This window comes from Neomonachus schauinslandi, chromosome 2 (assembly GCF_002201575.2).
Source record: "Neomonachus schauinslandi chromosome 2, ASM220157v2, whole genome shotgun sequence".
Taxonomy (NCBI): domain Eukaryota; kingdom Metazoa; phylum Chordata; class Mammalia; order Carnivora; family Phocidae; genus Neomonachus; species Neomonachus schauinslandi.
In genome coordinates, this window is record NC_058404.1 from 172,646,393 (window position 1) to 172,670,504 (window position 24,112).

The 24,112-nt window shown below is 43.0% G+C and overlaps 1 protein-coding gene across 2 annotated transcripts in view; it reads left to right on the forward strand.

Annotated features, from left to right (window-relative positions):
* RELL1 (RELT like 1) overlaps positions 1-24,112 on the forward strand; it is a 64,253-nt gene that overhangs the window by 17,957 nt on the left and 22,184 nt on the right. For both annotated transcript variants that reach the window (XM_021701597.1, XM_044912754.1), the window contains exons 2-4: positions 13,739-13,963; positions 16,038-16,109; positions 22,900-22,957. In XM_021701597.1, coding sequence (XP_021557272.1) covers positions 13,739-13,963; positions 16,038-16,109; positions 22,900-22,957 — 355 coding nt within the window. The remainder of the gene's footprint in view (positions 1-13,738; positions 13,964-16,037; positions 16,110-22,899; positions 22,958-24,112) is intronic.

Sequence of the window (24,112 nt, forward strand, 5' to 3'; positions counted from 1 at the left end):
GGCTAAGAGTGTGTGGCCCAGGGGTCCACCTTACAGATGTTGTGGAAATGAAATGACGTTGTCCAGGAAGCATCCAGAACAGTGCCTGGCGCGCTGCAAACACTCAGTAAATGCTGCCATTATGATTATTTTAATGTAGCAACTCATTCTTCAAAATATGCCACCTGTCACAAAGAATCTAAAGTGAAGATTAGATTTCTGAAGTTTTGTTGCTTTAAGGTCACTTCAAACAAACGACTTTTTAAAAATTCCATTACTTTCTTGTTTGGATATAATTTACAATTTGAAAGGTGCAGAAGGGGAAAATACAAGTGTCTCTCACTCCTCTTCTCCAGCCATCCAGCCCCTCCCCAGAAGACCGACAGTGCTGTCAGTAGCCAAAGACTTTGAAATTTTAAAAAATCCCCACACTGGTGACACTGGAAGTAGTGAAAGATGGAGGAGAGGCAGGGGAATGGGGAGACAGAAAAAGAGGAGGAGGGGGATTCAGCTGGGGTCTGAACTGCAGAGCCCTGAACCATGAGCATCGCCCTTGCTTACACCCCTCTCTGAGGACCCCAAGAGGTACCCTGCAGCTCGGGGTCCACTGGGGGCTCTTCCACCTTCCCTGCCTTGGAGCTGTGGTTGGTGGCCTCCTGGCCTGTGTCCCGAGGCGGATACTGGCAAGTTGACCTTGTTCCAGTCTGGGGTGCGGCCAGGTCAGATGAGCCTTCTGTTGTCTTCTGAATGCAGACCATTGTTTGAAGGACTCTGGAAGGTTCGGGAATCATCCAGAAGTTGAGATCCTTGGCTTCTCTAAACAGTGGGATCCTAAAGTTAATTAATCCTCTCTCAAGGAACAGCTCTGGGGTTGTGGCTGTTGTCTGTATTCAATCTTCTGACGCCCTTGGGGAATTATGTTTGGTCAGGGAGTTCTGTAGCCTTTAGAAATAACTTACAGATGGTGAATCCAACACAACTGTGGAGAATGCTAGGGACTTTTTCTGACTCTGCAAAGGTAGTTTTCCCCTTCTAGTTTCAGTTGAAACCCATGATGCTAAATATATACAGTATCCGTCATTATTTTTAAGTATCTTTATTTATATTGACCTTCCTAGTTATTTTTAAGTATCTTTATTTATATTGACCTTCCTAGTTTCAGTCCTTTGTTCTGGTAGCTACCTGGGGTTCAGGAGTGATTCCGTTTCGCCCCTCAACCTCCAAGAATGTTTGTTCTCTTTTTATCCAGCCAAATTAAGTTTTTCTTTTGAAACCTAACGTAAAGTCCCTTTTCTTCCTGGATCACACTAATTACTTCCCTTCCCACACCTGTGGTACATATACAAAGAAACTGAAGCTGAAGGACGAGTTGTGCTCCAAACATTCCTTTTGAGTGATTGGGTTGGAAATTCAAATGCATTTTCTCATTAAAAATAATAATTAGGCTCCCACAAAGGCTATTTAAAAAATGATAAAATGGGACTTGGTGAACTTTTAATATAAAAGTTGAAAGAATCATAAAGTGGGTCGCTGTATACTGACCACTTAGATTCAGCGTTTTGCCAGACCCGCTTGCTCACCCTATCTGCCTGGCTGTCCATCTGTCTACCTACTTCCTTGCTGGACTATTTGAAATCAAGTTGCAGACAAGGTTACATTTCTCCCTAAATACCTCCACCGTGCCTCTTGTGGGATTAAGGACTTCCTTCTACATAACCACAATACCATCATTATACCTAAGAAAATAGACAGTAAGTTCTCTAATACTGCCTTAACCCAGTTTCCTCAGTTGTCCTCAAAATACACTTTATGGCCGCTTTGCAATTTTTATTATTGATTAAGATCTTGAGCTAGCTTCCAGTCAAGCTTTACATGTAGTATTTGGTTATTTTAGTTTCTAACAAAAGCTAACAGTCAAGTACTGGGCAAGGGAAGAAACTTTCTTGGCCTCCGGCAGTATTTTGAAATCTTCGGCTACTGGTCCCTCCCTGTCTCCCTCTCTCACTCTTCATGCTTGTCTCCAGATCCGGGGGTGCTCCCGCTGCCCTGAGCCCTCCATTTTGCCATCCCTGGCATATAGCTGATCTCACACGGGTATTAGCAGAAATCTCAGGGACAGCTGCAGTTTTCAAGGGACCTGTTAGACGAAGACGTCTGTAAATCAGGGATTCCTAGCTGGGCATTGCTCATGTAGGCACGTTTTGCTGGGGGAAGCCATCTAGGCCTCTGTCTGTTCCCTGAGTGGTCTTTGCTGTCCAGAATGAGTTCTGGCCTCCAGTATCATGGGGCACTTGGACAAAATAATGGTACCCGAGTGACTGTATGCCCTGGGAGGGATTTTGTGTCACGGGTGGGTAGACCCTATCTGAATGTCCCCTCTCCGCCTGGTGACAGTTTCGGAGGCGGGTGGGGAGGGCTATAAGCAGCTGTTTATCTGGGGGTTGTTCAGAAGTTGGCAGGAGCCTGAAGTTTCAAGACAAAGTTTAGCACTTCTTTATATACTGACTTCCATTGTCTTCTTGGTTCCATATAAGCTCGTTTGTTTTCCCCATACATTTTAAGCTTTTTAATTAATTAATTAATTAATTAATTAATTATTTTTTAGAGGGCAAGCAATCCCCAGCTGATGTGTTTTATTTATTTATTTATTTTTAAGATTTTATTTATTTATTTGACAGAGACACAGCGAGAGAGGGAACACAAACAGGGGGAGCGGGAGAGGGAGAAGCAGGCTTCCCGCTGAGCAGGGAGCCCGATGCGGGGCTCGATCCCAGGACCCTGGGACCATAACCTGAGCTGAAGGCAGACATTTAATGACTGAGCCACCCAGGCGCCCCATTTTAAGCCTTTTTAAATTTGTCTGCGTGAATGCCGTGTTGGGGATAGTCTTAAAAGTTCTGTGACTTGGGTTCTCTCTGTAGCCAAAAAAAAGAAGTCATTTGGGGATGATTGAGTTTTGTAGAATTTGTTTTGCATTTGCCCCTTATATTGGTGTATGTAATTGATTTAAACTGCATTTCAACAATTAACTTCATAAAGGAGGTTGTTTTGCAGAAGCTCGGAGATCCATCCTGCTCAAGTGGTATGGGAGGCTATGTGGGGGCTGCTCATGCCTGGTTTTCATGCAGGCTCTCACCAGTTTTTAACTGTGTGCCTTTGGCCAGGTGACATACCCTCCCTGAACCCATGATTCCTCTTCTCTAAAAGGATAGTACCCACCTCCTAGTGTTGTGACCATCTCAAACCCTCAGGGCCCACGGCTAAAACTCTTCCTATGTAATTTCCCCCTTCAGAGGTCTAATGAAACACATTAATGTTTATGCAGCAAGCAAACTCACCGGAATAGAGGTCATAAATAGCCTCATGTCAGATCAGAACAGGTTTTGCCACCAATGAGTTTGTCAGATTTGGTTTTGCTGTGAAATGAATTATAAAAGCTTTTTGGATTTTACCTTGTGGAGCCAAGAGGGTGGGTGGGCTTGTGTTTTGATCACCAGTCACACTTGGCGGATGGGGCTGGAGAAGGCTGGGAATGTTGCGAGCAAACTGAGGTCCACAGAGGTACAGTGACTTGTTCAAATCGCAGAGGTGGCCAGTGGCAAAACTGAATAAAGAAAAGCCCTTTTAGGGAAATGTCCATCTATTGATCTTAGTAATCCAGACCAAAAATAGATTGCTCTTGGGCACTGTGATTTGTGTCTTCGCTAAAAACAAAATAGGGTGTGTGTATGTGTTTGTTTAGAAGCAATTTTCCAACCAAGCTTGGTGTGGGTTATCTTTACACTAGCAAGTGCCTTTTCCATCACAGAGCTGTCGGGTCATCCTGCTGAGAAACCCTAGATTCTGAAAATGCATACCCTTTCCTGATAAAAGGGGAAGGCTAGCTATCAGAAGCATAAAAATGTTCCTTGGTTGGAACAAAGCTGCTCGAGGGAGGTCACAAGGACCTTCTTATCTGTAGTCTCTAGTTATTAGCTTAGTCTTCCCCATTGTCTAGCAACCTCGAGCTATGCCCACTGGGTTTGAGGAATGCCATATCTAGGCTATTCCTTCTCAGCTCCTGTGACCACTGAGGTCAGTTGGAAATACAAGTATTATTTGGAAACAAGTTAAAAAAACTGCTTTTGATTTTGGGGGTTGACCTGGAGCCATTCCTCAGACCTCTTCCTCAGTTCCTTGCCATGTACAAGCTTTTTTTTAAATACCACGTCTTCTTTTGTGACCTTCTTAATGGGATCTTGGCAAAACACAATACAGTTGAGTGGGTCCTCAAAATGCAGTGAATTAACCAAACCTGACCAGGTCTAGGAAAAACCCAAAGGAGTTTGATAAATGCTGGAGATGAGGCTACGGGCTTATTTTTGGAATAGGCTGAGTGGACCTGGGGTTGTGGCCTCTGTCGGGTAAGCTGTGATGTTGGAGTGGGGAGGGAGGTCAGCGATGGGGGCCAAAAGGCAATTTTGTAGTTGTTCATCCCGTAAGCTGCTTTGGAGTCTGGTGTTGAGCATAAAACCTGTCCTCCTTCCTGCTGTGCTCATTGGAAACCATAAGTTTGGAAGTTTGGGGAGCCTTGAATCTAAGTTGTGAAATACGAGAGCAAACCAGCATTTTGCATTTTAGTAGAAAAGTCTCTAAATGATGAAATATTGTTGAAAGAAAACAAATTAAAATATACCTTAGGCAGGCATTTGTAGTTGGATGGTGCCCAGTTAGAGGCCCAGTTCTACATGTGCAGAGACCCAGGCTTCCAGAAGGTAAGAGGCAACAGTATAAACAGGCAGGAGCCAGGCTGTCTGGTTTGAATCCAGGCACTGGCACAGAGTAGCAGTGTGACCTTGGGAAGGCCACTCTACCTTCCTGTGTCTTCCCCATCTGTAATGTAAGGATAGACCTCTAACTGTGTCCTCGGTTTATTGTGAAGACTCAATGCTTAGCTCAGTGCTGGCTCATAAATGCTCCGTAAATGTACTGGTTGTTGTTGTTAGTGGTAATAGAGACACGAACTACTCTGAGCCACACTTCCGTCTCTTCTGGAACACCATGTCACCCAAAACCATTCCCTTTCTTACCATGGCTCTGTCTGCTTTCCGTGCTGACTCTGATTGCTGGTCCCTTACTGTGCTGGGCTTTCCAGCTTGTATGGACTTCTCCGCATGGGTTACCCCAGCTGGAGAATTGGGGTGCACCTCTGGGCTGCGCCCAGGATGCCTGTGCACAGTCCTTTCCCTGCCCTCTCCCATCCCCTCAATGTCTCCGCCAGGCCCCCCTGTCTCCATGGGCTGCTCTTCTTCCCTGTTGCTCCCCCTCCCCCCCACCGCCCCCAGTCTCAACAGATGTCATCTCTTCTTATTTATTGTGAGAGAAAATGGAGGATACCATGCACCTTGCTCCCTCAACTTCCTTCAGCCCACTAGTGAGGGCTCTAATTCACAGCCCGCTGCTTCAGGAAGAACTGGGTGTTTTTGTTTTGTTTTGTTTTGTTTTTCTATTCCAGTGTTTGATCTGTCTTCTTCATATGGAAATCTTCTCAAGGCCATCACTCCTTATTCTCAGTCTCTCCCTTTTGCTCCTTCTGTGTATACATACATTGGTTGCAGGCACTTAGAGGCAAAACAAAACTCCAAACAGAAATGTCTTCCTCTCACCCTTCTTTTTTTTGCTCCTACTGGGCTTCCAGAAAGTAAACCGAGCCCAGTCTCTATTCTTCAACTCAGGGAATCTAGTCTTACCTTCCGGGCTAACTGAAAAACTGTCTGTCCAAGGCCACGAAGATCTCCTGTGGATTGTTTTTCCTTCCTACTTAATTTAATTTATTTTTTCATTGTATTTATGTATTTGTTTATTTTGGGATTTTTAAGTTTACTTCAAGAAAGTACAGAAGAACAGGTAGTAAAGTACAACAAAGAGAAAGTTAAAAAAATTCAGTGGCTTCCTAAATTAGAAACTAATGGTTTCCCATGAGTTCTTCTTTGTTGCCTGATTTGTCTGAGTACTTCTCGATTCCTTTTCTAAAGAGTCTTCTTAGGTTGTTTGTGTCCTGTTTCTTTTTTTAAATTGTGTTAAGAACATTTAACATGAGATCAACCCTCTAAACAAATTTTTAAGTGCAGGATACGGTATTGTAGACAGCAGGCGCCTTGTCATAAAGCATGATGGAAACGTTACACCCGTTGAATGCCAGCTACCCATTTTCCCCTCCCTTCACTCCTGGTAACCACCATTCGACTCTGCTTCTATAAATTTGACTATTTTAGATGGCTCATAAAGTGGAATCATGCAGTATTTGTCCTTCTGTGACTGGCTTTTTTCACGTGGCGTCATGTCCTCTGGCTTCATCTATATTGTCACCCTATGGCAGGATTTCCTTTTTCAATTGTATGTATAGACCATGTTTACTTTATCTATTCAGCCACCAGTGAACATTTAGGTTGTTTCCAAATCGTGGCTCTTGTAAAAAATTCTGCAGTGAACATGGGAAGAAGATAACTCTTTAAGATCCTGATTTCAGTGCTTTTGGATAAATAGGCTAACTGGGACTGCTGGGTCATAGGGTGGTAGTTCTATTTTTAACTTTGTGAGGAACTGCCATATTGTTTTACATAGTGGCTGCACCATTTTCCATTTCCTTCCTATTTTAATTGCTCTCTTGCAGCATCTGACCTAGCTGACTGCTCATTCCTTCTGGAAACTCTATCCCTCTGTGTTCTAGAGGAGAACCCTGGCTTCTCTTCCTTGGCCTCCTCATGGAGTAGATCCAGTTGCTCAATGGATATTTCCATCTGGTTGTTCCCTCCCCCCCCACCCCTTACCTCTATCTCCACGTGTTCAAAACCGAACTCGTGATATTGTCCTTTCCATGCCAAGTATATTAGTTTGCTGGGGCTGCTGTAAGAAAGCACCACAAACTGGGTGGCTTAAACAAGAGAAGTTTATTATCTCACAGTCTGGAGGCTAGGATTCCAAGGTCAAGATCAGCAGGGTTGCTTCCTTTTGGGGGCTGTGAAGAATCTATTTCAGGCCTCTCTCCTAGTTGCTGGTGGCTTGCTGGCAATCTTTGGCCTTTAGAAGCATCATCCCATCTCTGCCTTTATCTTCCAAGTGTCTCCAAATTCCCCCTTTTATAAGGACAGCAGTCCACTCAAATGGCCTCATTTTAATTTGATTACCCTTGTAAAGACCGTGTGTTCTGAGGTACTTGGGGTACTTCAGTGTATGAATTGGGAGGGAGGTAAAATTCAACACCAAGCAAACTTCCTTTTTTTTTAAGTTATTTCCCATCTTGATGAATGGCATCAATTTCCACCATGTTACTCAAGCAGAAACTCGAGCATCATCCTTAGCAAGTCACTAGCCCTTATATGAACTTGGGCCTCAGAGCTCATAGAACTTGGAGGCAAAATTTTGGAATAGGAACCTTCATGGCAACATAGGTTTTCAAAGGGTTTTGTGATTCCCAAATGGCTGACAATCTCTGCTTTATATTTTTCCACCACCTTGGTATAAAAGTAATACAAATGAATTTTAGAAAATTACAGGTAAGTATAAAAATAAAATTTAAAATTATCCTCTTATTCGGTTACCTGGAATCACTTAATATTTTGGTCATTGCTTTGTACATTTTATGCCTTCATGCATTTTTTTTTTTAAAGTAGTGGGACCATACTGTATGTAAGATGTTGAATCAAGCTTTTCTCTCTCTCTTTTTTAAAGATTTTATTTTTTATTTTATTTTATTTTAAAGACTATTTGTTTATTTGACAGAGAGAGAGAGAGAGCACGAGCAGGAGCGCACAAGCAGGGGGAGCAACAGAGAGAGAGGGAAAAGCAGGCTCCCCACTGAGCAGGGAGCCCGATGCAGGGGCTCGATGCCAGGACCCTGGGATCATGACCTGAGCTGAAGGCAGATGCTTAACCGACTGGGCCACCCAGGTGCCCCTATTTATTCATTTTAGAGAGAGAGAGAATGGGGGGAGGGACAGAGGAAGAGGGAAAGAATCCCAAGCAGATTCTGTGCTGAGCATGGAGCCCAGTGTGGGACTCGATTTCAGGACCCTGAGATCATGACCTGAGCCAAAATCAAGAGCTGGATACTTAACTGACTGAGCCACCCAGGCACCCCTGAATTAAGCTTTTTAAATTCAACATTGTATCTTAAGTGTTTTCTCATGTCTTCACAAAATCTTTATAATTTTAAATGATGAATATTATTCCATCGAATGGGTAGACAGTGATTCACTTAGATATTTTCTTATTATTCCACTGTCAAACATTCAGCTTTTTGCCATTTTTTTTGACTTATAAATAATGCAGCAAAAACCTTTGCTATGAATTTGGACTCAAATATTTTGTTTATAATTCAGGTATGATTCTTTTTTTTAAAAAAGATTTTATTTATTTATTTGACACAGAGAGAAAGAGAGACAGTGAGAGAGGGAACACAAGCAGGGGGAGCGGGAGAGGGAGAAGCAGGCTTACCGCACAGCAGGGAGCCTGATGCGGGGCTCTATCCCAGGACCCCAGGATCACGACCTCAGCCGAAGGCAGACGCTTAACGACTGAGCCACCCAGGCGCCCCTAATTCAGGTATGATTCTGCTGAAGGTGAAGGAGAGAGATGGCCAGTGTCTCTAAACAAGTTATTAGCATAAATTGAAAACTAAATTTACCTAAGTTGACAAATGTTTTAAGGCATTATTTGTGAATAGTTCCTTTGTGATTTCAAAGTTATTTTTATTGAATTCCTATGGTAGGTCACGGTAGATTCTCCAGTCAACTGCCTTACAGCGGTTCTTTGTATTCTATAACAGGGCTGTCCGTTAGAACTTTTGGGATTGATGAAAATGTTCTTTTTCTCACTTGTCCAGTATGGTAGCAGTTAGCCACATGTGACTGATGAATGCTTAAAATGTGATTAATGCAACTGAGAAACTGAATTCTTAATTTTATCTCATTTTAGTTGACTTAAATTTGAATAGCTGCTTGTGGCTACTGGCTACCGTACTGGATAGTACTGTTCTTTTTTTTTTTTTTTAATAAAGATTTTATTTATTTATTCATGAGAGACAGAGGCAGAGGGAGAAGCAGGCTCCCCGCGGAGCAGAGAGCCCGATGCGGGGCTTGATCCCAGAACCTTGGGAGCATGACCTGAGCCGAAGGCAGACACTTAACCGACTGAGCCACCCAGGTGTCCCTGGATAGTACCGTTCTATCAAGATGGTGACCAAACACTTTTACATTGCTTATCTCTTCCCAAACATTCTTCTAAGTGCTTTATATATTAGTTTATTTAATCCTCACAATGATTCCACGAGGTACTCTTCTAGTTATTATTGGTGTATAACAAATCAACAGTCACTCATTTTGCTTAGGAATCTCCAACTTGGGCAGGGTTCATCAGAAACAGCTCATGTTTGCTCTGTGCGGCATTAGCTGGGACTATAGAATCTACTTCTAGGATGGCTCATTTACATAGTTGGCAAGTTGATGACTGTTACTGGTTTCTTTCCTTGGGGAAGCTTGGGCTTCCTCACAGCATGGTGACTGCATTCCAAAAGCAAGCGCCCCAAGAGACAGGAAGTGGAAGCTGTCTCTTAGGGCCTGGGGCTTGGAAACTGACAAAGCAACACTCCACCCTATTCTATTAGTCAGGCAGAGCACAGAGGATATATTCAAGGGAAGGAGATACAGACTTTTCCATTGGAGCGGGATCAAAGAATTTGGGGCCATGTTTTAAAATCATCACAGAAAGGTACAATCATTTGAATTTATTTCATAATGAGGAAACTGAGGACAGAATAGTTAAATAACTTGCCCAAGGTGACGCGCCTAGTAGGTGGCCAAGCTGTTCTTTATGCCAGGCAGTCTGACCTTATAACCTCAGTGCTATATGGCATCTCTCTCTGTAATTCATGTTTCCCTAATTTAGATTCATATCTTCTTCAGTTTTTCCATGGTACAGTAATTACGAGATTAAGTGACTGATACCTGTTTGTAAATCACAAACTCTAAATATGTAGTGTTTGCAAGGGTTTGCTACATGTCAAATTAATGAAGACACATTCTCAACCACCTGATTCAGGAGGGGGTGTGGCTCCAATTCCGAGACCCTCTGCTTTCTTCCCTGTTCCTAGTGCCCCCCAAAGAGAATTGGTTATCACCTCCAGATTGAAACAGACCTGATTCTGAGTAAAACTCTCTGTCTTAAGAGGTTGTCTGCTTCACCTATTCCTGTTGCATGGAATACGTGGTATTAAAAAGGAATTAATAAATAAGACTTACTTAGAATTGTAAAAAGAGTTAAAGAAATGTTTCTGGTTTTTACTAAAAGGCTGGCAGTAAATCCTAAGTTAGATGATATATTTGCATATGCTTAGGGAAGTGTGTGTGTGTGTGTGTGTGTGCGCGTGTGCACGCGTGTGTGTATGTGTACTTCCATTTATTTGTCCATTCATTTAATATATTAATTCCTGGAAGATAAATCAGAAAAAAATATAGGTTATTCCCAATTCTAGAGATTGTCTGATAAAATAATGCAACCTTGTACAAACTTAAGAAACCAGCAGTTTCCTTTCCTGTTCAAAGGTAATGGGTATTTCCATGTGAAAGATCGATAGCCCTTTGCTGTATGGCCTCTGGTTTGCAAATCAGGCTTCTGTTTGATACCGTTTGCTGCAGTGATGAAATGTGGTTATTTCACACCTGCTCTTTGTCCCCTACAATCATTGCCACACAGATCCTTTTTTTTTATCAAAATACTCTGAGAGAGCTTATAATTAAACGTATCTAGTTTTCCGGTTTCTGGGTTTCTTCAGCAACGTTATGAATCTCCCTGATGTAGAGAAAGAACTTTATTTCATCACTTCAGAATCTGAGTATTCCAAATAAGGACACTTCATTTCTTTTTTTTTTTTAATTTTTTTTTATTAACATACAATGTATTGTTTGTTTCAGGGGTACAGGTCTGTGATTCATCAGTCTTACACAATTCACAGCGCTCACCATAGCACATACCCTCCCCAGTGTCCAGCCACCCCATCCCTCCCACCCTCCTCCACTCCAGCAACCCTCAGTTTGTTTCCTGAGATTAAGAGTCTCTTATGGTTTGTCTCCCTCTCTGGTTTCGTCGTGTTTCATTTTTCCCTTCCTTCCCCTATGATCCTCTTGTCTTGTTTCTCAAATTCCTCATGTCAGTGAGATCATATGATACTTGTCTTTCTCTGATTGACCTATTTCGCTTAGCATAATACCCTCTAGTTCCATCCATGTCGTTGCAAATGGCAAAGTTTCTTTTTTTGATGGCTGCATAATATTCCATTGTATATATACACCACATCTTCTTTATCCATTCATCTGTTGATGGACATCTAGGCTCTTTCCTAGATGGACATTGCTGCTATAAACATTGGGGTGCGTGTGCCCCTTCGGATCACTACATTTGTATCTTTGGGGTAAATACCCAGTAGTGCAATTGCTGGGTTGTAGGGTAGCTCTATTTTCAACTTTTGAAGAACCTCCATACTGTTTTCCAGAGTGGCTGCACCAGCTTGCATTCCCATCAACAGCGTAGGAGGGTTCCCCTTTCTCCGCATCCTCGCCAACAGCTGTCGTTTCCTGACGTTAATTTTAGCCATTCTTACTGGTGTGAGGTGGTATCTCATTGAGGTTTTGTTTTGTATTTCCTGATGCTGAGTGATGTTGAGCATTTTTTCATGTGTCTGTTGGCCATTTGGATGTCTTCTTTGGAAAAATGTCTGTTCATGTCTTCTGCCCATTTCTTGACTGGATTATTTGTTCTTTGGGTGTTGAGTTTGATAAGTTCTTTATAGATTTTGGATACTAGCCCTTTGTCTGATATATCATTTGCAAATATCTTCTCCCATTCTGTTGGTTGTCTTTTGGTTTTGTTGACTGTTTCCTTTGCTATGCAAAAGCTTTTTATCTTGATGAAGTCCCAATAGTTCATTTTTGCCCTTGCTTCCCTTGCCTCTGGCAATGTTTCTAGGAAGAAGTTGCTGCGGCTGAGGTCGAAGAGGTTGCTGCCTGTGTTCTCCTCAAGGATTTTGATGGATTCCTGTCTCACATTGAGGTCTTTAAACCGTTTTGAGTTTATTTTTGTGTGTGGTGTAAGGAAATGGTCCAGTTTCCTTCTTCTGCATGTGGCCGTCCAATTTTCCCAACACCGTTTGTTGAAGAGACTGTCTTTTTTCCATTGGACATTCTTTTCTGCTTTGTTGAAGATTAGTTGACCATAGAGTTGAGGGTCCATTTCTGGGCTCTCTGTTCTGTTCCATTGATCTATGTGTCTGTTTTTGTGCCAGTACCATACTGTCTTGATGGTTATAGCTTTGTAATAGAGCTTGAAGAAGGACACTTCATTTCAATTAAATCTCACATTTTTCTTTACTCCCCATCCTACCTGGCCCCCTCCTTCATTTGATAATTCTCTTCTCATTTTGTATCTGTGAACTGGTACTTTGCTGCTTATCTACCTAGTCGGCTCTTTCTCTGTTACTTTCGTTGACCACATCTCATGACGCCTGCGCCCGGCTCTCTGCTGCTCACCCTCCTTCCTAGAGGGGATGCGGGTCCCTGTATGCAGGGACCTCTCGGGAGCCTATGCGTGGCACCCCGGCAGGCCTGGATCTGGTAATAAGCCCATGGGATACTTTGACATGTCCACAAGTAAAGTTCTCCGTTTCTTCAAAAGATGCCCCTTTCCTAGCTGCCCTATTTTTGAAGTCATAAAATAGGTCCTCACTGTTCTTTTTTCTTCTGTTGTCCCATGTACACCTTCGACAGCATTTCTCTCAATCTGTGACGATCTGCTCATGCGTTTTGTTTAGGGACTGTTTCTGATGCTCCCCTACACGTTCTAAGATGTTCTTGGCCAAGTCATGTTGTTTATCACTATATCCAGTTCCCAGCCTTGTGCTTTTCATGTGATGGGCAGACTGAATTTTAATTTGGATAAGTGCATGAATAAAAAATGCACAGTCTTCCATTTTTATGTTTGTCCCCCTGGGCCAAAATCTTGATGCCGTCCTGGATTTTTCTCTCTTTTCCATATTCTAGATCTGTCAGTTTACTAAGTCCTTCTAAAACATAAGCTCCACGAGGACAAGTCTCTTTGTCTGTCTTACTCAGTGATATATCACACGTGCCTAGAATGGTACCTGCCACGTAGTTGAGCATTTATTATGTTGTAAAAATGGTTGTAAATGTTTTACAAGTATTTATTTCATCTTCATGACACCCAGGAAGGGTGAGTAGGTTCTAATGAGTATGTGCCTTTCACAAGAAACTGAGTCATAGAGGTGCTAAGTTGTTGCACAGCTACTGAGTGGTAGAGTCAGAACTTGAACCCAAGGCTCCTGGGTCCATGCTCTTACCTGCCCAGTGCCCTGTTATAATGCCACCAAATGACTCTGTGTTTCCTTTGTGCTTGACACTCCACCTGGACATGCTTTCCGCACTGTGTAGGTCCCTGCTGCAGGCGAAGAAGTAGAGACTGGCTTGAGAGGTTTTAAAGAAATGACGCAGGTTGGGACCTAGGCTGTGAGTAGCAGGGACAGGATGGGAACTCGGACGTTTAGCCAAGCTCGGCCCTCAGCCTATGTGTTGTACTACCTGACCTGCCGGTCTCTGCGTGGCCCGTGGTTTTGGGAGACGACTCAGATTCCATGTGAACGTTCCCCGGGGTCGTCAGGTTGGTCTTGTCCCCAGCAGACGTGTGATGGAGCCGTGTGTATTTCTTTCTGTAGACAATGGTGGCAGCCGCACGTTGCAGTCCAGAACAGAGACGACCCCGGCGCCCACCAACAGTATGGGCAACGGACACCCAGAGTATATCGCATATGCGCTGGTCCCCGTGTTCTTCATCATGGGTCTGTTTGGCGTCCTCATCTGCCACCTGCTTAAGAAGAAGGGCTATCGTTGTACCACAGAAGCCGAGCAAGAGGTGGAAGAGGAAAAGGTTGAAAAGATAGGTAAATACCTGCATCCTTTTCATGGAGAGGTGGGTGGGGACGATTTTCTTTTCTTTTTTTTTTTTTAAAGATTTTATTTCCACACCCAGTGTGGGGCTCGAACTCACAACCCGGAGATGGAGAGTCACGTGCTCTACTGACAGAGCCCGCCAGATGCCCCAAGTGAGGGCAATTTTTAAATGAGGAATCAGTCATAGATACTTTCATCTCTACGAAGCAAAATGATCCATCTTTTTTTTTTTTTTTAGGGGGGGTGAAGGGGGGAGGGAGAGAGAGAATCTTAATCAGGCTCCACACCCAGCATGGAGGCTTTTGAGGGGCTCCATCTCACGACCTGAGCCGAAATCAGACGCTTAACCGACTGAGCCACCCAGGTGCCCCCAAAATGATCCATCTTAACAGTAGGTGGTATGTGGCATGTCAGTATAGATTTCGTAGTGACCACACCTGGAGCTTGAAACCTGGCTTTCACTTATTTAAACACCTACCAGCTCATTCCTTGTGGCTTTGGGCAAGTTACATATGCTCCGAACTTCTGCTCTGTGTAATTTAACTGGAATTTAATCTTAGTTAATTTAATGCCAATTTAATTAAGATTTTAATTTAATTTAAATGAGGACAGTAATCTCCATCTTGTAGGATTATTGTGGAATTTAGAAGATGCATTTGGTGTTTGGCACATATGGCCACTCAGTAAATACTAATCCTTACTATTATTATTGAGAGAGCTTCTAATAAGAGCAATGGGGAATTTAAATAGCTCTCACCACTTTTGTGGTATTACTTTTGCTGGGGGAGTTCTATCTTCAATCTATGTGATTGGAATTTATATTTATTAAGTAAATAATTGTGTCAACAGCGCAGTAAAAGTATGGTAAGAAATGGTGCCTTAGTATTAATTTGAGGGTGTCTTATTTTTTCCTCTTAACATGGAGTTGTTGGTAGTATTTGGAAAAACCCAAGAAATAAAATCCTGTTTTCTCCATAGATGTTCTTTCCAACCATCCTTTAGGGACGTTTCCTGACTTGTATTTGGGGGAGTAGTAGCTAACCTTCCATATCCCTTTCAGGTCCTCATAGGGCAGTTTTTGCAGAAGAGGACATTTGGAGTTGGTCACCTTTCAAGAGAGCCAACGGGTAGAGTGGGGAGAGCTTCTTCCTTCCTTGCCAGCCGGCTGGCCTGTTGGTTTTTCCCATCCCCACTGACCTTTGAGGCAGAGAGAACCCGGCTGCAGGATGAGTCATGGGTAGCTTATGAGCACACCAAAGCTGAGTGTTTGTCAACAGAAAGTGAGCCTCCCCCCTCCCATCCTTCACAGACGCTCTGTAGGCTGGCTTAGTCAGAATTTGCACTGTCCAGCCAAACACGCATTTTCATGGAGGAGGAAGCCGACTGGGGTTGGAGAAGACACTTTTCCAGGGACACGAGTAGGACATTGCACACCTTGATTCATTCTCTGTGAACTGGGATCCCTCCCTTTTCCTTCCTCCCTGAAATTACAGTTTCCAGGTGGAGGTTTGATTTTTCTTCAAAGACTGTCCCATAATACAGTTTCCTAAGGTAAACAGAGTTTGTGGGCAAATAACCACAGCCAAAATTTAGGTCATTTGGAAGTGTATTTAAATGAAAGGAGAGTCTTCTAAACATGGATGAATAATTACCCCATGTAAAAAAGAAATCCGTACTCTAAATTTATATAGTATGTCTGCAATTAAAACAAAATCCAAGGAGAATTTTATCTTTTGATGAACTGTTTTCTTCCCATTTCCCCGAAGGGTTTAAAGGAATAATGAGAGAGAACTGCAGCAGTTAGGACTGATACGCACGCAGGAAAGTGAGTGGGTGTTCGGACTTAAGAAGAGCTTGCTGGCTAATATCTGGTTCTTGTTATGTCTGTCATGCCAAGGAAGTCACTCTGGGCTGTGCCTCAGGCAGTTTGGGGCTGAAGGAAGAAAGCCTCGACCCCTCGACCCTTGGCGCCACGGCTGAGCTTTCTGGAGACTGTTGAGTGAGGTCTCATTGCCTCCACAGAGGTGACCGATTCTAACCCGTTCTCCCCTCCTCCTCTTTCAGAGTTGAATGACAGTGTAAATGAAAATAGTGACACCGTTGGCCAGATTGTCCACTACATCATGAAAAATGAAGGTATGGATGTTTTAGTGTTCCAGAACAATTCAATATTCATGTTTTATTAAAAACCTGCCTCGAAGAGTCGGTTTGTATGAACTGTCCTGTTGATCTTTCTAGTCATTGGCAGCACCTTTTACCTAAGCTCATGAATACGTCAGCTTCCAGATTATCCCACCATGAGAATTTCACCTAAGTGTGTTTTTGAAGAGTCAGTGGGTGTGAGTGATTGCAGAAAGCCAGCCCTGGAGGCTCACCTTCAAATCCTGGCCTCACCTTGATTTGGGGAAAGTCACTTTACCTCATGGAGTCTCCGTTTCCTCCTCTGTTAAAAGGAGGGTAATAAATAATATTTACCTCATTGCACTGTTGTGACATCCTGCACATAAAGTGCTCAGTACAATAGGCACTCGAATGTTGTGTATTCCTTTTTTTGTACTTTTAAAAAAATCATGGTAAAATACACCAAACCTAAAAAAGTTACCGTTAAATGTACAGTTCAGCGACATTAACATTAAGTACCTTCGCAATGATGTGCAGCCATCAGCACGGCCTAGTTCCAGAACGTTTTCATCCTGCCAAACTGAAACTCTGTACCCATGACGCAGTCGCCCACTCCACTGCCCTCCCCCAGCCATCCTCTGGCAACCTGCTCTGCTTCTGTCTCTGTGGATTTGCCTGTTCTGTGATCTATTCTGAAGTGTTCAGACTTTTAAAAAGTTTAACCTTTGTGGACAGAAGCATTTTTTCCCTCTGAAATGTACTCTAAACTTCTGACTTCTGAAACAGAGGATGAACTGAATCTTGATTAGATAAACGAGGGTCCTCGTTCTGCACACTGGCTATTCGCTGTGTAGGATACCGTTACAGAGGTGCACAGGGTGAGGCCCTCAGTAACTTTTGGAGTGTGCAGAACTCCTTGCCCACGTCCCCAGTAGCTGCAGATCGCCATACTTTGAGTTCTTCTGAGAATCAAAAAAAAACATTTTCCTTGAGCTCTGGCTTGGCCCTTGTCAGAGCTGAGGGCTACCGGGCGCACTGATGTGGCTGAGCCATTTGTCCTAAAGGTGAAATACCTCTGTACTGCTCAGGAAATACCTGTTCTGCCCCCCAGCCCTTCCTTGGCGGACCCCACCCCAAAACCCTCACTGTCAGTGAGAGCACCTGCGCGGCCCAGGTTTTTTGGCTTAGAGAATCATCAATTTCAAATGGTTTAGCAGAATTTTCCTTGTTCTTTACAGTGTGCTTTATGGGTGTCATCTCATTTAATCCTCAAAATATCCCGCTCAAGTTGGTATCGTTATACCCATTTTCCAGGTGCAGAAATGAAGGCTCCAAGTAGTTGAGTTCACATGGTTAGTGAACAGCCTGGCCCTCGCTGGGTCTCTTTCAACTACACAACATGACCTCTCCTCTCATAATTGGTGGGTTTCAGTTTCTGCCGGATGTAAAACCAGATCATCAACTTTAATAGAAGGGTATTTAAAATAAGAACAAAAATGACCAGAACACTTGGCTTTGGATCTCTGTCTTCCAGAGACCTTCCTTCAGGGAACAATATTTGGTGGTGCTCTTCTTCAGTACTCAATGGTGTGCATTTCTTCTACATAAAAAATGGTTTTTAATTTGCACAAGCAATACACAAATATGTTCTCGGCATGGAAACGCCAGCCATTGCAGAGGTCCGTGAGTGAGGCACGGAGTGACATGGCTTTGGGGATCTTGGGCCTTTGGGACCCGAGCTTCTAAGAGCTGGAGTAGCTGCTAAATTAGTGAGTGTGGGGTGAGGTGGGTTACTGACTGTTGAATCAGAAATAAGTAAACCCTGGAAACATTGCAGGGGTTGCAGTTTTTTTTTTTTTCTTTTTTTAATCCAAGGATTTTATTTATTTGAGAGAGATTGAGAGAGAGAGAGTGCACACGAGTGGGGGGCGGGTTGGGGAGGGGTAGAGGCAGAAGCAGACTCCCCGATGAGCAGGGAGCCTGATGCGGGGCTCAATCCCAGGACCTGGGGATCATGACCTGAGCTGAAGGCAGCCGCTTAACCGACTGAGCCACCCAGGCACACCCCTGTCCTTTTCTATTTTATTATCTATTTTAATGCTGTCCTTTTCCTTTCTGGAAGTAGCCTCTTTGTTTCCTCTGCATTGATGACCGGTAGGTCCATTGGATAACACCTAAAGCACTGTTTTCCTTCTCCCTCCTCTAATCCCCAGTTCTCTTCCCTCTCTTCCCCTGTCCATGCTTTCACTTGTCTACCTGTGATTTGTCCAGGGACCTGTGAGGATGGGGGTGGCTCTGATCCTTTGTGTGGCCCTTGGCTCTCCTTGGCCCCCAGGAGACATCTGACCTCACCGGAACCCTTTTCCAGACATGGCTGGTGTCCAAACCACAGCTGGGGAATTAGATCCATACTTGGGTCTCTTCCCAGTTTATAACCTAGCTTTTTAGTTTGCTTTGAGGCTTCAGTCCTCTATAGAACAAATGTGTTTTTAATCTTTTGTCTATGTCATTATCAGTCTCTGAACTTAGTATCAATTTAGATCTGTTGATGTTAATTTAATTTTCCATTTTTTTAATTGTAAGCACACCCTAATATAGCTTTTCTTTTATTTTTTTATTTTTTATTTATTTATTTATTTATTTTTAAAGATTTTATTTATTTGACAGGGAGGGACACAGTGAGAGAGGGAACACAAGCAGGGGGAGCAGGAGAGGGAGATGCAGGCTCTCCACGGAGCAGGGAGCCCGATGTGGGACTCGATCCCAGGACCCTGGGACCATGACCTGAGCCGAAGGCAGACGCTTAACGACTGAGCCACCCAGGCGCCCTAGCTTTTCTTTTAAAATTGAAAAAAAAAGGAGTAAAATGAAGTACAGCCCATCCATTACCATTTGCCATGTTTATTTAGGTTTTTTTTGCCTATATTTACATATTTAAAAACATCTGCAATCATGATTTATGAATAGTCTTCTGCTTTGCATTTTTAATTTGGCTAATGGGGTAATATTTCACCTGTACTCATGGTGACATTGTTTATGGCTTAAATATATCATGTCTCAAATGTTGCAAATCAGGTTAGTTTATATTAATCTCTTGAGGGATAAATTTATCAGCTGACCCGCATACTGATTATTTTCTTGCTAATCTCAAGGCTTGGATTAATCACAGTGCTACCCTTAATTTTTCTTTCTAAGTAGATTGAATTGAAAAGTGTGTGGGTGGTTATCGGGGTTTTTTGAGTTCTGTGGGCATTTGGAAAGTACCTGCAAGTCCGTAGCTCAGCCTCTCTGCCAGGCCCTTAAACTGTCCCATCTGGTAACAATGCAGAGTACTGTGATTATTCTCCAAGTGCCCCTGATTATTCACACCAGGCAGAGTGATCCTTTTGTGAAATTCTTACCTTGGGGTTCAATTTATGTTATGGCAAGGATTCCCTTACAAATTATCATTACCATGTCTCTGAAACTTGCTATAATGATTATGCAAATGTCCTTGCAATATTTTAAACTATTAATCATTTGGGTAGAGACTGGTACATTGAAGAAGTAAGAAGAAAAACATCAGGGTCAAAAGCATCCACCCTAGAGTCAGATGGACCAGGGTTTGTGTCCAGGTCTCTCATGCTGGCTATGTGACTCTGGCCAGTCAGTTATGATCTTTAGGGCCTCAGTCTCTATATTTGTAAAATGGGCATGATGACTCTGTCTACTCTGGAAGTTGTCAGGAGAGTTAAACATGATAAGGTCTGTAAAGCTTTTGGCCAGTGGCTGGCGCACAGCGGCACTAATTTTGGGGGTGGCCATAATTCTTGCCTGGGAGATTTGCCTTGATTGCAAGGGAATCTTTTTTTTTTTTAATAATTTTATTTTTTAAATTTATTTGAGAGAGAGAGAGAGAGAGAGCGTACAAGTGGGGGAGGGGCAGAGGGTGAGAGAGATAAGCAGGCTCCCTTCTGAGCAGGAAGCCCGGACTCTGGGCTCCATCCCAGGACCCCGAGATCATGACCTGAGCTGAAAGCAAGAGTCAGACACTTAATGGACTGGGCCACCCAAGCGCCTCACAAAGGAATCTTTGAAGAGAAATGTGGTGGGAGAGAAAACAGGGCATTCTTCTTGCGTGATTTTGACGGCTTTATACGTAGGATCAGGCAGAAATTCAGGACAGAAGAGAGGAAGCATTTTATGAAATTATTACCCTCTAGAAAATTTCTCCTGTTCTTGACAGGTTTTCCTTGCCCTGTAATTGGCTCCTCCCATTCTCTGGAAACCCAGGACAAGAAGTCTAGTTGACAGAATGTTGACAAGTGCAGGGGAACACCATCTTTTATTGCTTATTGTAATTATGAGTAATGAGGAGACACATATTCAGCAGAACTTAATCAGACGACTGCTCTTTCATAGTAATTTTACAACCAAATTAAAGCACGTGCTTAAGTCCACATGGTGGGGTTACATTAGAAAGTTTTCTTAACCCAGGAAACCACATGACTCCACATACTGAACCTCCTCAGACAGGGAGGGTGTGAATGATGTTTACATAGAAACTTGAGCCTACTCTTAAAGAATTCACTCATAGCAAATAAGGGGCCATTTTTAAATTTTTCTAAGAGATAGGGTGAGGTCCAGGAATACATGAATATAGAAGAAACAACACAAATCTATTAAAAAAACCATTTTAGGGATGATTTTAATATATTTTAATCCTCTTCCTTGATCATTTTCTGATCCCATGTTTCTAAGGGAGGTCATCATTTTATAGGTGATTAATTTTCTCTGGCAACTATTTAAGCTTTCGTTTTTAAAAAGCACATTCTTATAAGTGAGTGCTATTGGTGCTATCTTTATTTTCATACCTTTTGTTGTTGTTTTCCCATTTTAATGTCTGTAGTCTTGAAGTTTAGTAAATAATGCAGAGAATAAGTGTCAACTGGCAAATTATTTTGTGTCTTCCCCAAACCTTTTCTAAACAAAAATTTATTTTCTGAATCCTTATTATTAATTAAAAGGGAAATTGACTGACATCACTAGATTATATTTAAGTTTGTCTTATAGAGGGTAGCATGCCTTTGTTGTATGGGAGAAGATACTGCCAATCTACTTCGGTACTTTTTCAGTAATCACAGGAGTCTTATTTAGGTCAAAACTTGTGTTAGGGAATGCGTTGGGACTTCATCACAGGTAGTCGTGAAGAGGGCAAAAAGAATATTTCTTTTAGAAAAGATGGTATGCTGTGTTAATATTTCTTTTTAAAAAAACCCATGCAAAAAAAAAAAACAAAAAAAACCCATGCATTTGCAAGGGTTGTGAAGGGGGGGGGGAATGGATCATGGGGGCAAAAAAACCCTTACTATTTTGTATGTAAAACACAGATATATGTATAGTACATAAACAGGTATCTACCTGCCTTATTATAATTTCATAAGAGGGTGATTAGGAAAAAGATGTTGCAAAAGACTCCTGGGTGGGGCAATAATTATTTAAATTAAAAAACTTAAATTTTGGGGCACCTGGGTGGCTCAGTCAGTTAAGTGTCTGCCTTCAGCTCAGGTCACGATCTCAGGGTCCTGGATCAAGCCCCGCATCGGGCTGCCTGCTGAGCAGGGAGTCTGCTTCTCCCTCTCTCTCAAATAAATAAATAAATAAATAAAATCTAAAAAAAAAAGCCTTAAATTTAATTTTTGAAAGGCTGAGAAGCACCATATAAACCTATAACTGTTAATAACCTGAAAGCAGTAGTGTTGAAACTAGAGTTAATTTTCCTCCTCTAGGGATGTCATTTGAGCTGTTAATTGTGAAATGTTGCTGTTGGCTCACATGGCAAATAGTGATTTTTTATTCTTCCATCTCTGGAGAATTTGTGGTTCCTCATGAGAACAGCACTTTAAAAAAATCAATGAAAAGGTTAGGAGTCAGTAATAACATTTGGCCTTGCCGATTAAATATCCAAGAGAAACTTGAACACTCACTCAGTCCTTCATCCTTGAGAGTTTGGCCACTCTGTAAGAGGTAGAAAGAACATGTGTGTCTTCGGGGGCAGAGAGGGGAGTGGGGACCCAAGAAGCTTAGATTCAGTTTGCTTTGGTTGACAGCCTACCCCCAACCTAAAAATTTGGATTTTTTTTTTTAATTAACATTAGAATTCTAATTTAATTCAGTCCATATTAGGTAACCTCTATGTGTGATCAACTCTTGGAAATTTAAGGTAACTGGCCAGAGTTAAGGTCTTGTACGGTCCTGAAGCTGAGCTAAGCCAAATGGCCCACCTGGAAAGTGAACCCTCTTACATCCCTGATTATATGTGGGATAGACTTGACAATATGTGGGTATCCAGAGGTTAAGGCTAATCGTTTAGGCACATGCAAGTTATTAGAATACAGGTCTCTTAAGACCTACGTCTCACTATTTATTTAGCCAAGTGAGGTGAATGCAGGGGAATAGCAGCATGTAAGTCTCCCTTTCGTTTGGGAGGGGGAAGAAAAGTAGTTTTCTATGTTCTATTGGAATGATGTGTAGGAAGCTGGGCTCTATGGTAGATCCACTGTCCTTTGTGTAGATTCTCTGTCACTCATACTGAATTCCTGCATGGTGAAAGTTATCTGCAGATGGTGCCATTTCGAGGGGTTACCTTGGGAAAAACCCTCCCTTCTCCGGGACCCCAGGGCTCTGTGAACTGAAGGACCTCAGATCTTTTCCCAACAGCTTTTCTTCTCTTTATTTTCCTTCCAACAGCTTTTCTGTTGTGATAATTCTGTGATTGCTCATGTGATTCATTCCATTTTAATTCTTTGCTTTCTTTTTTCCTTAGCAAACGTTGATGTTTTAAAGGCAATGGTAGCAGATAACAGCCTGGGGGACCCTGAAAGGTGAGCACGTCTCCCCCCATTTAGTGGCACTTTTTTTTTTTTCCTGCAGTTATCTGCTAGAGCAGGTTTCCCAGCTTTGGCATGGTTGACATTTGGGCCAGATAATTTTTTGCTGTGGGCAACTGTCCTGTACATTGTGGGATATTTATCAGTGTTCCTGGGCTCTGCTCACTAATGCTGGTGTCCTCCTTCCCCAATCTGTGTGACAACCCAGAATGTTCCCACACATCGTCAATGTCCCCTGGGGCGAATTCGGCCCTGGCTGAGGATTGTGGTTTTGGAGATAGGATAAAGAAGTAACAGCCTGGGAGTTGGGCACCTGGGTGGAGTCTCACCTCTGCCACGTATTGATCACCTCTTTGTGGGCAAGTTAACTCACCCCTCTGAGCTCAAGTTCCATCATTTATAAATGAAGATAACCATTGTACCCACTTCCTTGGGTTATTATAAGGAAGACAAGGGGCCTGGGGCATTGAAAGACCTCCATGGATAATGACGATGAAGCAAAAATCAGGCTGGTTGAGTTGATGACATTATAGTATTTCTCTAGAGTTTTTTATTTCTTCAGCAAGGAGCATTAATTGAATGCCTGCTCAGGGCTGGGCACAATGCTGGAGGTGGACTTTCGCAGATGCTTGGCCCAGAGGGCTCAGTCTAGTGGGGAGTGGAGCCTTGGGCATGTGGCCTTGTGATGGGAAGCATGGCCATGCTGTGGGAGCAGCAAACACTGGATGCTCTGGGGGCTCCATGGGGCCAGAGGGAAGTCAGCGAAGGTTCACAGAAGTGCCGTCTGAGCTGGACAGGTGACAAGCCAAGACTGCTTGGAGGCAGAGCAGGCCCAGGGCACAAACGCTGGAGCGTAAGTGTGGGGCATACCCGAGAGAGTTCGGCCTGTGGCAGCCAGAGAATGTGCGGTGGACAGTAGCAAGAAGGGCCAAGAAGGCAAGTTGTTCCAAGGGACAGGGCAAGGAGTTTGGACCTTTTCCTGTTTACTCTGCGGGTGGAGTACCCAGCACATCTTAGATAATCCATAGGGTGTTTGTCAAACTGGCGTGTGAGATCTGCCCTTTGTCGAGGGCACTCAGAGTGCAGGTAGGTCAGCCTAGGAAGCTCTGGGTGTGGTGTGGTTCAGAGACTCGCGAGCTGGGATTTCTC